Here is a 12,868-nt window from a genome sequence, read left to right on the forward strand (position 1 = left end):
TGCACTCAGAAACATTGAAATGGAATTCGTAACATATTTAGTATAGCGTGCATATTGCTATTATGTGCAACAGATGGCGCTGTTTTTCAAAAACGCATGTTTTTACCTGTCACATTGATGGCATCTATATAATAGGTATATAAAAAGATGCACCTATTTGAATGCAACGTTATGTCAAAATTTCAAAGCAATCAGTGAAGAACTTTCGGAGATTGCAGCGTGTGTTAATTGCTCTTACGTCCAACAGATGGCGCTGTTTTTTTTTGTTTAAAGTATGTTTTTCCTGTCACAGGTAAGGCATGTATATAGTAGATATATAAAAGGACGCGCCTATTCGAATGCAACGTTGTGTCAAAAGTTCAAAGCAATCAGTAAAGAGGTTTTGAAGATTTCCCTCACATGTATAACACATGAAAAACTGAGTTTTTCAGAAATAGCATGTTTTTTATCGTCACACACGTGACATCTATATAGTATGTATAAATAACCCTGCTTGGATGCGAATCGAATGTTATGTGAAAATTTCAAAGCAATCGGTGAAAAACTTTCGGAGATTAGTGGTTATGCACAAACGAACATGTCGATTTTTATTTATATAAATATATATATATACCAGCTGTACCCAGTCAAAGGAACCTTCCCCTTTTCACCCAGAACTCCCCACCATTTCCCCTCTCCCGTCTCCTCATCCTCCCAACCATTCATCACTCTCCTGTCCCTTTCTTCCTCCCAACCATTCCCCATTCCCCTGTCCCCTCGTCCTCCCCACCATTTCCTCCTTCCCCCATCCCTGTGTCCTCCCTCACCATCCCCCACTCCACCGTCCCCTCGTCCTTCAAACTATTCCCCATTCCCCGTCCCCTCGGTCTCTCCCCCGTCCCCCCGGCCTCCATATCATTTCCCTCTCCCCTGTTCCCTCGTCCTCTGCACCATCCCCCACTTTCCTGTCTTTTTGTCCTTCCCATCATTCTCCATTCCCCTGTCCCCTCGTTCCCACCATCCCCAAACCCCCGTCCCCTCGTCCTCCAAGCCATTACCACCTCCCTTGTCCCATCGTTCTCAATACCATCCCCCCACGCCCGTCCCCTCGTCCTCCCCACCATTCCCCACTCCATCGTCCGGTGCATTCCCAAATGATCTGATGTTCCCATCAGAAAGTTGGGAACATCAAATGATCTGATGTTCCCATCACTGAAATATAAGAAAACAATTAAAACACGAAGTGAAAAACAATGAAGAAATAAAAAAATATTATATACTCACAGAATGAACGGTATGGTAAACAAAGCTCAGTTCCAACACAGTGTCACAAAATAGTTAACTCAAAATGTAAATAATTCGAAATCTATGAAAATTCAATTTATCAATGAAATTCGAAACATTGAAATGAAATCGTAACATATTTAGTATAGCATGAGTTGTACTTACGTGCAACATATAGCCCTGTTTTTCAAAAATGCATGTTTTTACTGTCACGGGTGTGTGGCATCTATACTTATACTCATGAAATGAACGGTATGGTAAACAATACAGCTAAATTCCAACGCAACATCACATAAAATAATTCAATCAAAATGAAAATAAATTTAAATACATGAAAATTTAATTTGTCAATGCAATCGGAAAGTTTGAAATGGAATCGTAACATATTTATTACAGTGTGTATGGCTTTTACGTACAACAGATGGCGCTGTTTATTAAAAAAAATTTTTTTTTTACTTTTTACTAGTGTGGCATATATGCTTATAATTACGAAATGAACGGTGTGGTAAACAACACAGCTCATTTCCAACACAGTGTCACACAAAATAATTATATCAAAATTAAAATAAATCGAAATCTATGAAAATTCAAATTATTAATGCAATCGGAAACATTGAAGTGGAAATCATAACATATTTAGTATAGCGTGTGTGTGTTGCTATTACGTTCAACAGATGTCACTGTCATTCTTTAAATTATATTTTTACCTGTCACAGGTGTGGCATCTGTATAGTAGGCATATAAAAGCACTTGCATATTCGAATGGAACGTTGTGTCAGAATTTCAAAGCAATCAGCGAGAAACTTTGGGAGATAACTGTGTGTGTTGCTCTTACGTCCAACAGATGGCACTGTTTATAAAAAAAAACATGTTTTTTTCCGTCACAGGTGAGGCAAGTATATAGTAAGAATATTAAAACATGCGCCTATTCAAATGCAACGTTGTGTCAAAATTTCAAAGAAATCGGTAATGAGGTTTCGAAGATTTCTCTCACATGATAAACACATGAATAACACAGTTTAAAAAAAAAACATGTTTTTTTTCATCACAGACGTGATATCAATATAAAATGTATATAAAAACCCGTTCTGATGCGAATGGAACATTGTGTGAAAATTTCAAAGCAATTGGTGAAGAACTTTCGGAGATTAGCGATTTTGAACAAACGAACATTTACATTTCTGTTTATATAGATTGTTTTTATTTACGTTTTTTTAACTGTTTTTCTCATATTTCAGTGATGGAACATGAGATCATTTGATGTTCCCAATTTTCTGATGGGAACATCAGAGCATTTGGGAATGCATCAGATGAAGGAGTGGGGAATGGTGGGGATGACTACGGGACGGCAGTGGGGGATGATGGGAGGACGAGGGGGACAGGGGATGGGGTAATGATGGGGAGGACAAGGGGACAGGGGAGGGGATAATGGTGGGGAGGACGAGGGGACGTGGGAAGGGGGAATGGTTGTGAGGACGAGGGGATGGGGGTGTGAGGACGAGGGGATGGGGGTGTGAGGACGAGGGGATGGGGTGTGAGGACGAGGGGATGGGGGTGTGAGGAATGGTGGGGAGGACGAGGGGACAAGGAAAGGGGGAATGATGGGGAGGAATGGGAACCACAGCAACGCGTTGCGGGGTACATCTAGTAATAAATACAAATTGTTGAAACCCCTTTTATTATGCTCCTGTTTTATTTTCATTAAATGTAGAATATATATTTTTATTTTGCTACATTTTTATATATAACATCAATGACGGAAGCTACTTTTACGCAACATTTAAGGTTGCCACAGGGTCTTAATTTTTGTACCCAAAGTTGTGTAGTAAGTTGTGGCAACCAATTTACGACTCCGCACAAAAATGTATTGATTACTACTTAACTCCACAGCCCTCAAAAACTTCCCTGGTACGTTCAGGCAACATAAATAGTTTGCTGGGTAGTGTACTTCAGGGTCTGGAGTGTATTGCATTGCTTGGAGTGTACTTCAGGCGTTTACTTTAAAGTCTTGAATGTATTTCTGGGCCTGAAATGCACTTCAGGGTCTGAAGTGTACTTCTCATCATTATGTGTACTTCAGAGTCTGGAGTGTTTTTCAGGGCCTGCAGTGTACTTCAGGGTCTGGAAATACTTCCTGGTCTGTAGTGTTCTTCAGGAATTGGAGTGTTTTGTATGAACTAGATTGTACTTCAGGGCCTGAAGTGTACTTCACTTACTGGAGTGTACTTCAGGGCCTATAGTTTACTTCATGGCCTATAGTTTACTTCATGGCCTATAGTTTACTTCATGGCCTATAGTTTACTTCATGACCTATAGTTTACTTCATAGCCTATAGTGTACTTCATGACCTATAGTTTACCTCCTGGCCTATAGTTTACTTCATGACCTATAGTTTACTTCATAGCCTATAGTTTACCTCATGGCCTATAGTTTACTTCATGACCTATAGTTTACTTCATAGCCTATAGTTTACCTCGTGGCCTATAGTTTACTTCATGGCCTATAGTGTACTTCATGGCCTATAGTTTACCTCATGGCCTATAGTTTACTTCATGACCTATAGTTTACTTCATAGCCTATAGTTTACCTCATGGCCTATAGTTTACTTCATGGCCTATAGTGTACTTCATGGCCTATAGTTTACTTCATGGCCTATAGTTTACTTCATGATCTATAGTTTACTTCAGGGCATGGAGTGTGCTTCAAGGCATGGAGTGTGCTTCAAGTCCTGATTAGTATTTCAAGGCCTAAACTGTACCTCAGGTCCTGCAGTGTGTATAAGAGTCAGAAGTGTACTTGAGGGACTGGAGCATATATCAGGGGTCTTTAGTGTACTTCAGGGTCTGAAGTGTATTTTACATCCTTGAGTGTACTTCAGGGGTCTGGAGTGTTCTTCGTGGTCATGAGTGCAATTCATGTCTTGGTGAGTACTTCAATACCTAGAATAAACCTTGGGTCCTTGAGACTGCTTCAGGGTCTGTAGTGTACTTTAGGGTATAGAGTGTTTTTCAGGATCATGAGTGTTCTTCAAGATCTGGAGTGAAATTCAGTTCCTGGAGTGTACATCAAATCCTGAATTGTACTTCAGTGTTTGAAATATGCTTCAATGTCTGCAGTGTACTTCAGGGTCTTAAATGCAGGTACTTCAGGTACTGGAGTGTCCTTCAGGGACTTTAATATATTTCAGGGTCTTAAGTGTAGTTTAAAGACTGAAGAATACTTTTGGTCCTGGAATGTATTTCAGAGCCTGAAGTCTACTTCATGATCTGGAGTGTACTTCAAGGTGTGGCTTATACTTCTGGATCTTAAGTGTATTTCACGTTCTTGGGTGTACGTTAGGGCCTGGCATGTACTTCTGCTCCTGGAGTGTACTTCAGGCCCTGGACTGTACTTCAGGGACTGGAGTGCACTTCAGGGTCAGCAGTATATGTTTCATTTTTACTAGTAGTGGTAGTGTGGATGGTGGTAATATATATTGTAGTATATATTTCATATTTGACGTGTTGGCAGGTGTGGAGGAGAGGGAGAACGCCACCCGCCGCCTCCTGGACACTCTGGACCAGCTGGAGTGTGTCAACAAGGCTCACCAAGCTGACAACCTCAAGCTGGAGGAGGAAAACACTCGCCTAAATACTGCTAATCATTTGCTCGAGGAGGACAACATGAAAACAAAGAACGAAGTGCGCCTTGCTCAGGAGGAGATTGTACAATTAAAGTCCCAGATCCGTCTAGTGGAGGAGGACTCGAGGCTGGTCAAGGAGGAGATCCGTCAAGTGGAGGAGGACTCCAGGATGGTCAAGGAGGATAACATGAAGACTAAGAACGAAGTGCGCCTTGCTCAGGAGGAGATTATCCTATTAAAGTCCCAGATCCGTCAAGTGGAGGAGGACTCGAGGCTGGTCAAGGAGGAGATCCGTCAAGTGGAGGAAGACTCGAGGCTGGTCAAGGAAGAAAACAGGAAGACTAAGAATGATGTTCGCTTATCAGAGGAGGCGAATCGTCGTCTAATGGCTGATATTCGTCAAGTGGAGGAGGACTCGAGGCTAGTCAAGACGAAGAACCGACAGCTGGAGCTTGCGGAGACCCAAGCCCAGGAGAGGGTCATGACAGCGTTGACGAGGATCGCTGAGCTAGAGCGAGAGACACAACAGCTGCAAGAAATGAATAATAACACAGCAGGAGAGAAAAGACTTGTTGAAGAGCAATTCTCACTCCTGGAAGAACAGGTCAGGGTCTTTCAAACAGCAAACGCTGCTCTGAAGGAAGAAAAGGAAGAAACAAACAGAAAGACTGAAGAGGAGAAAAGACTTGTTGAAGAGCAACTCTCCGTCATTGAAGAAGAGGCCAGTAAGTTACGGGTAGGAAACACGGCTCTACAGAGTGATAAAGACAGACAGGCACAGCAACTCATAAGTACTCAAGAGGAAAATAATCAATTAGCAGAAAAAAGTCGCTTGATGGAAGAGGAACACGAGAAGTGCAAGAGGAATGTCAGTGAGCTGTCCACAAGGTAAACTGTTCTACTTCACGTCTGACCTTCACTCTCCTTTCTGCTTCTTTTGCCTTACTTCTGAGGGAGTGAGAGGGAGTGAGATGTGTATGAAGATGTGTATGAATGCCAACTTGCCCTGGAGAGGCCACTCCAGACCGACAACCAGAGCGCAACTCCATAGTCTCCTCAGACTGATGGATACCTACTACTATGGAAACCAGGCCATGATAGACACACTGAATGATACCTGCAAAATGAGAAATGGATATAGACAGAGAGAGGTACAGTGACAGACAAACGTACAGAGACAGACAGACGTACAAAGACAGAGAGACGTACAGAGACAGACAGACGTACAAAGACAGAGAGACGTACAGAGACAGACAGACGTACAAAGACAGAGAGACGTACAGAGACAGACAGACAGACGTACAAAGACAGAGAGACGTACAGAGACAGACAGACAGACGTACAAAGACAGAGAGACGTACAGAGACAGACAGACGTACAGGGACAGAGAGACGTACATAGACAGAGAGACGTACAGAGACAGAGAGATGTACAGAGACAGAGAGACGTACATAGAGAGAGAGACGTACAGGGACAGAGAGACGTACAGAGACAGAGAGACGTTCATAGACAGAGAGACGTACAGGGACAGAGAGACGTACATAGACAGAGAGACGTACAGAGACAGACAGACGTGCAGAGACAAAGAGACGTTCAGAGACAGAGATGTACAGAGACAGAGAGACGTACATAGACAGAGAGACGAACAGAGACAGAGAGACGTACAGAGACAGAGAGACGTTCAGAGACAGAGATGTACAGAGACAGAGAGACTTACATAGAAAGTGAGGAGTACAGAGACAGAGAGACGAACAGAGACAGAGAGACGTACAGAGATAGAGACTTACAGAGACAGAGAAACCGGGTCGATCAGGGCAAAGAGAGAGAGAGAGAGAGACAGGAAGGCAATCAGAAAAGTAGGGACAGGCAGCCGACAACACACAGAAACAGATAAAAGCAGACAGACAGAGAGAAGAAGGACAGAGAGAACGAGAAGGATGATTGCGGAGAGCAAAGGAGAAAGGGAGAAGGCAGGTGGAGAGGAGAGAGGGGCGAGAGAGAATGTGGAGAGGGGCAGGAAATGTGAAGGGAAAAGGGGAGGTGCGGAACAAAGATGGAGAGGGTGAGAGATGCGGGAGAGTTGGAGATAGAGAAGGAGAGAAGAGGGATGAGAAGGATGGAGAGAAGAGGTGTGTGAAGGAAGAAGGAGACTAGAAGGGTGAGTAGGATGGTGGAGTGAGAAGGGAGGAAGGAAGGGAGTGAGAAGGAAGAAGGAGACATCGGAAGGAGGAGATAAGGTAATAGATATTAGAGAGGGGTGATTGGAATAAAGGGAGGAGAGGGAAAGAGAAAGAGTCCCGTGCTCAGCCAGATACTCCCCCTTGAGAGATAAATATGTAAGTATATATACTTTTATTAGCTATATAAGAAAATATTTTCATTGCTATTAGCTTTATATTTTACTATGTAAACAGATATTGGCTATATGTATAATATGAAAAATATTATAAATATATATATCTTCACAAGATGACTTAGTCTAAAACTCGACAGGGAGAGAGAGATATATATACACAAAGAGGCAGAGAGAAGAGAGTAGATAGAGAGAGAGGGAGAGGAAGGAAGGGCGAGAAAGAGAAAGAGAGAAACAGGAAGAGAGCCAGACGAAGAGAGAGATAGCAAGAGAGAGGAAAAAAGAGAGACAGAGAGAGTTGAGAGAGAGTGAGAGAGATTGAGTGAGCGAGAGAGAGAGTCAGTAGGGAAGGAGGAAGAGACCCACTTATTCCCATAGTCTATCTATAAAAGAGAATGTCTGTCTGACAGTACAATGTTGAGAGTCAGACACTTGTGTGTAGCCTCACACAACCTTCCATGGTGATTATATTGAGTCTCATAGTGTGGTTGGGAAGGGGGGGGGGGGGTAGGGGTCGGCCCCTATGTTACCTTTGAAGGGGGGGGGTAGGGGTCGGCCCCTATGTTACCTTTGAAGGGGGGGGGGGTAGGGGTCGGCCCCTATGTTACCTTTGAAGGGGGGGGGGGGGTAGGGGTCGGCCCCTATGTTACCTTTGAAGGGGGGGGTAGGGGTCGGCCCCTATGTTACCTTTGAAGGGGGGGGGGTAGGGGTCGGCCCCTATGTTACCTTTGAAGGGGGGGGGGGGTAGGGGTCGGCCCCTATGATACCTTTGAAGGGGGGGGGGGTAGGGGTCGGCCCCTATGTTCCCCTTGAAGGGGGGGGGGGGTAGGGGTCGGCCCCTATGCTACCTTTGAAGGGGGGGGGTAGGGGTCGGCCCCTATGTTACCTTTGAAGGGGGGGGGTAGGGGTCGGCCCCTATGTTACCCTTGAAGGGGGGGGTAGGGGTCGGCCCCTATGTTACCTTTGAAGGGGGGGGGGGTAGGGGTCGGCCCCTATGTTACCTTTGAAGGGGGGGGGGGTAGGGGTCGGCCCCTATGTTACCTTTGAAGGGGGGGGGGGTAGGGGTCGGCCACTATGTTACCTTTGAAGGGGGGGGGTAGGGGTCGGCCCCTATGTTACCTTTGAAGGGGGGGGTAGGGGTCGGCCCCTATGTTACCTTTGAAGGGGGGGGTAGGGGTCGGCCCCTATGTTACCTTTGAAGGGGGGGGGGTAGGGGTCGGCCCCTATGTTACCTTTGAAGGGGGGGGGGTAGGGGTCGGCCCCTATGTTACCTTTGAAGGGGGGGGTAGGGGTCGGCCCCTATGTTACCTTTGAAGGGGGGGGTAGGGGTCGGCCCCTATGTTACCTTTGAAGGGGGGGGGGGGTAGGGGTCGGCCCCTATGTTACCTTTGAAGGGGGGGGGTAGGGGTCGGCCCCTATGTTACCTTTGAAGGGGGGGGGGGGGTAGGGGTCGGCCCCTATGTTCCCCTTGAAGGGGGGGGGGGGTAGGGGTCGGCCCCTATGCTACCTTTGAAGGGGGGGGGTAGGGGTCGGCCCCTATGTTACCTTTGAAGGGGGGGGTAGGGGTCGGCCCCTATGTTACCCTTGAAGGGGGGGGTAGGGGTCGGCCCCTATGTTACCTTTGAAGGGGGGGGGGTAGGGGTCGGCCCCTATGTTACCTTTGAAGGGGGGGGGGTAGGGGTCGGCCCCTATGTTACCTTTGAAGGGGGGGGGTAGGGGTCGGCCACTATGTTACCTTTGAAGGGGGGGGGTAGGGGTCGGCCCCTATGTTACCTTTGAAGGGGGGGGTAGGGGTCGGCCCCTATGTTACCTTTGAAGGGGGGGGTAGGGGTCGGCCCCTATGTTACCTTTGAAGGGGGGTGGTAGGGGTCGGCCCCTATGTTACCTTTGAAGGGGGGGGGTAGGGGTCGGCCCCTATGTTACCTTTGAAGGGGGGGTAGGGGTCGGCCCCTATGTTACCTATGTTACCTTTGAAGGGGGGGGGGTAGGGGTCGGCCCCTATGTTACCTTTGAAGGGGGGGGGGTAGGGGTCGGCCCGTATGTTACCTTTGAAGGGGGGGGGGTAGGGGTCGGCCCCTATGTTACTTTTGAAGGGGGGGGGGTAGGGGTAGGCCCCTATGTTACCTTTGAAGGGGGGGGTGGGGGTCGGCCCCAATGTTACCTTTGAAGGGGGGGCCGGGTAGGGGTCGGCCCATATGTTACCTTTGAAGGGGGGGGGGGGTAGGGGTCGGCCCCTATGTTACCTTTGAAAGGGGGGGGGTAGGGGTCGGCCCCTATGTTACCTTTGAAGGGGGGGTAGGGGTCGGGCCCTATGTTACCTTTGAAGGGGGGGGGAGGTAGGGGTCGGCCCCTATGTTACCTTTGAAGGGGGGGTAGGGGTCGGCCCCTATGTTACCTTTGAAGGGGGGGGGGGTATAGGTCGGCCCCTATGTTACCTTTGAAGGGGGGGGTAGGGGTCGGCCCCTATGTTACCTTTGAAGGGGGGGGGGTAGGGGTCGGCCCCAATGTTACCTTAAAGGGGGGGGTAGGGGTCGGCCCCTATGTTACCCTTGAAGGGGGGGGGGGTAGGGGTCGGCCCCAATGTTACCTTAAAGGGGGGGGTAGGGGTCGGCCCCAATGTTACCTTAAAGGGGGGGGGGTAGGGGTCGGCCCCTATGTTACCTTTGAAGGGGGGGGGTAGGGGTCGGCCCCAATGTTACCTTAAAGGGGGGGGTAGGGGTCGGCCCCTATGTTACCCTTGAAGGGGGGGGGGGGTAGGGGTCGGCCCCAATGTTACCTTAAAGGGGGGGGGTAGGGGTCGGCCCCAATGTTACCTTAAAGGGGGGGGTAGGGGTCGGCCCCTATGTTACCTTTGAAGGGGGGGGGGGGGTTGGGGTCGGCCCCTATGTTACCCTTGAAGGGGGGGGGGTAGGGGTCGGCCCCTATGTTACCTTTGAAGGGGGGGGGGTAGGGGTCGGCCCCTATGTTACCTTTGAAGGGGGTGTAGGGGTCGGCCCCTATGTTACCTTTGAAGGGGGGGGGTAGGGGTCGGCCCCTATGTTACCTTTGAAGGGGGGGGGGGTACGGGTCGGCCCCTATGTTACCTTTGAAGGGGGGGGGTAGGGGTCGGCCCCTATGTTACCTTTGAAGGGGGGGTAGGGGTCGGCCCCTATGTTACCTTTGAAGGGGGGGGGTAGGGGTCGGCCCCTATGTTACCTTTGAAGGGGGGGGGTACGGGTCGGCCCCTATGTTACCTTTGAAGGGGGGGGGTAGGGGTCGGCCCCTATGTTACCTTTGAAGGGGGGGGGTAGGGGTCGGCCCCTATGTTACCTTTGAAGTTGGGGGGTAGGGGTCGGCCCCTATGTTACCTTTGAAGGGGGGGGGTAGGGGTCGACCCCTATGTTACTTTTGAAGGGGGGGGATAGGGGTCGGCCCCTATGTTACCTTTGAAGGGGGGGGGGGGTAGGGGTCGGCCTCTATGTTACCCTTGAAGGGGGGGTGGGGTATTGGGGTCGGCCCCTATGTTACCTTTGAAGGGGGGGGGTAGGGGTCGGCCCCTATGTTACCTTTGAAGGGGGGGGGGGGTTGGGGTCGGCCCCTATGTTACCCTTGAAGGGGGGGGGTAGGGGTCGGCCCCTATGTTACCTTTGAAGGGGGGGGGTAGGGGTCGGCCCCTATGTTACCTTTGAAGGGGGGGTAGGGGTCGGCTCCTATGTTACCTTTGAAGGGGGGGGTAGGGGTCGGCCCCTATGTTACCTTTGAAGGGGGGGGGGTACGGGTCGGCCCCTATGTTACCTTTGAAGGGGGGGGGGGTAGGGGTCGGCCCCTATGTTACCTTTGAAGGGGGGGGGTAGGGGTCGGCCCCTATGTTACCTTTGAAGTTGGGGGGTAGGGGTCGGCCCCTATGTTACCTTTGAAGGGGGGGGGGTAGGGGTCGACCCCTATGTTACCTTTGAAGGGGGGGGGATAGGGGTCGGCCCCTATGTTACCTTTGAAGGGGGGGGGTAGGGGTCGGCCTCTATGTTACCCTTGAAGGGGGGTGGGGTGTTGGGGTCGGTCACTATGTTACCTTTGAAGGGGGAAGGGGGGAGTGTTAGGGTCGGCCTCTAAGTTACCCTTGAAGGAGGGTGGCTAAGGTCGGCTCTTATGTTACCCTTGAAGGGGGATAGTTTGGGTCGGCCGCTAAGTTACCCTTCAAGGGGGTCTCTGCCCCCTTCATGAAGTCGAAGGATAGGAAATGTAACCCAGAATATGAGTAATGTCTAGCAATTATTTAAACATTAGTGTATTCAGATGTTGACCTGCAATTGAGTGTTCAGATGACAGTTTGTGTTCAGGCACAATCTTTGGTGTACAGTGATGGTGATAGTTTTTGTGAAGATGCTTACAGTGACCGGAGGGTATGGTGGAGACCTGGGTATCGTTTGTGTACATGGTGATGTGTATAGTGTGTGTACATGGTGATGTGTATAGTGTGTGTACATGGTGATGTGTATAGTGTGTGTACATGGTGATGTGTATAGTGTGTGTACATGGTGATGTGTATAGTGTGTGTATATGGTGATGTGTATAGTGTGTGTACATGGTGATGTGTATAGTGTGTGTACATGGTGATGTGTATAGTGTGTGTATATGGTGATGTGTATAGTGTGTGTACATGGTGATGTGTATAGTGTGTGTACATGGTGATGTGTATAGTGTGTGTACATGGTGATGTGTATAGTGTGTGTACATGGTGATGTGTATAGTGTGTGTACATGGTGATGTGTATAGTGTGTGTACATGGTGATGTGTATAGTGTGTGTACATGGTGATGTGTATAGTGTGTGTATATGGTGATGTGTATAGTGTGTGTACATGGTGATGTGTATAGTGTGTGTACATGGTGATGTGTATAGTGTGTGTATATGGTGATGTGTATAGTGTGTGTACATGGTGATGTGTATAGTGTGTGTACATGGTGATGTGTATAGTGTGTGTACATGGTGATGTGTATAGTGTGTGTACATGGTGATGTGTATAGTGTGTGTACATGGTGATGTGTATAGTGTGTGTATATTGTGATGTGTATAGTGTGTGTACATGGTGATGTGTATGGTGTCTGTAGGTGGTGATGGGTAGGGTGTACTCACCTAATTGTACTCACCTAATTGTGCTTGCGAGGGTTGAGCTTTGGCTCTTTGGTCCCGCCTCTCAACTGTCAATCAACTGTTGTACAGATTCCTGAGCCTACTGGGCTCTATCATATCTACATTTGAAACTGTGTATGGAGTCAGCCTCCACCACATCATTGCCTAATGCATTCCACCTGTTAACTACTCTGACACGAAAAAAATTCTTTCTAACGTCTCTGTGGCTCATCTGGGTACTAAGTTTCCACCTGTGTCCCCTTGTTCGTTTCCCACCCGTGCTGAAGAGTTTGTCTTTGTCCACCCTGTCAATTCCCCTGAGAATTTTGTAGGTGGTTATCATGTCTCCCCTTACTCTTTTGTTTTCCAGGGATGTGAGGTTCAGCTCCTTTAGCCTTTCCTCGTAGCTCAATCTTCTCAGTTCCGGGACGAGCCTCGTGGCATACCGCTGAATATTCTCTAACTTTGTCTTGTGTTTAACTAGCTACAGGCTGGAGCTGCATACCCCAGGATTGGTCTTAC

General features: G+C 48.5%; 1 protein-coding gene across 1 annotated transcript in view; it reads left to right on the top strand.

The window, feature by feature from the left end:
- The window catches only part of LOC123772633 (fibroleukin), a 337,231-nt gene that overhangs the window by 35,885 nt on the left and 288,478 nt on the right, over window positions 1-12,868 (top strand). The window contains exon 3 of the mRNA XM_069303387.1: window positions 4,774-5,773. Within this exon, the coding sequence (XP_069159488.1) occupies window positions 4,774-5,773 (1,000 nt within the window). The remainder of the gene's footprint in view (window positions 1-4,773; window positions 5,774-12,868) is intronic.

The sequence above is a fragment of the Procambarus clarkii genome, chromosome 50 (genome assembly GCF_040958095.1).
Source record: "Procambarus clarkii isolate CNS0578487 chromosome 50, FALCON_Pclarkii_2.0, whole genome shotgun sequence".
NCBI classification, from domain to species: Eukaryota; Metazoa; Arthropoda; class Malacostraca; order Decapoda; family Cambaridae; genus Procambarus; species Procambarus clarkii.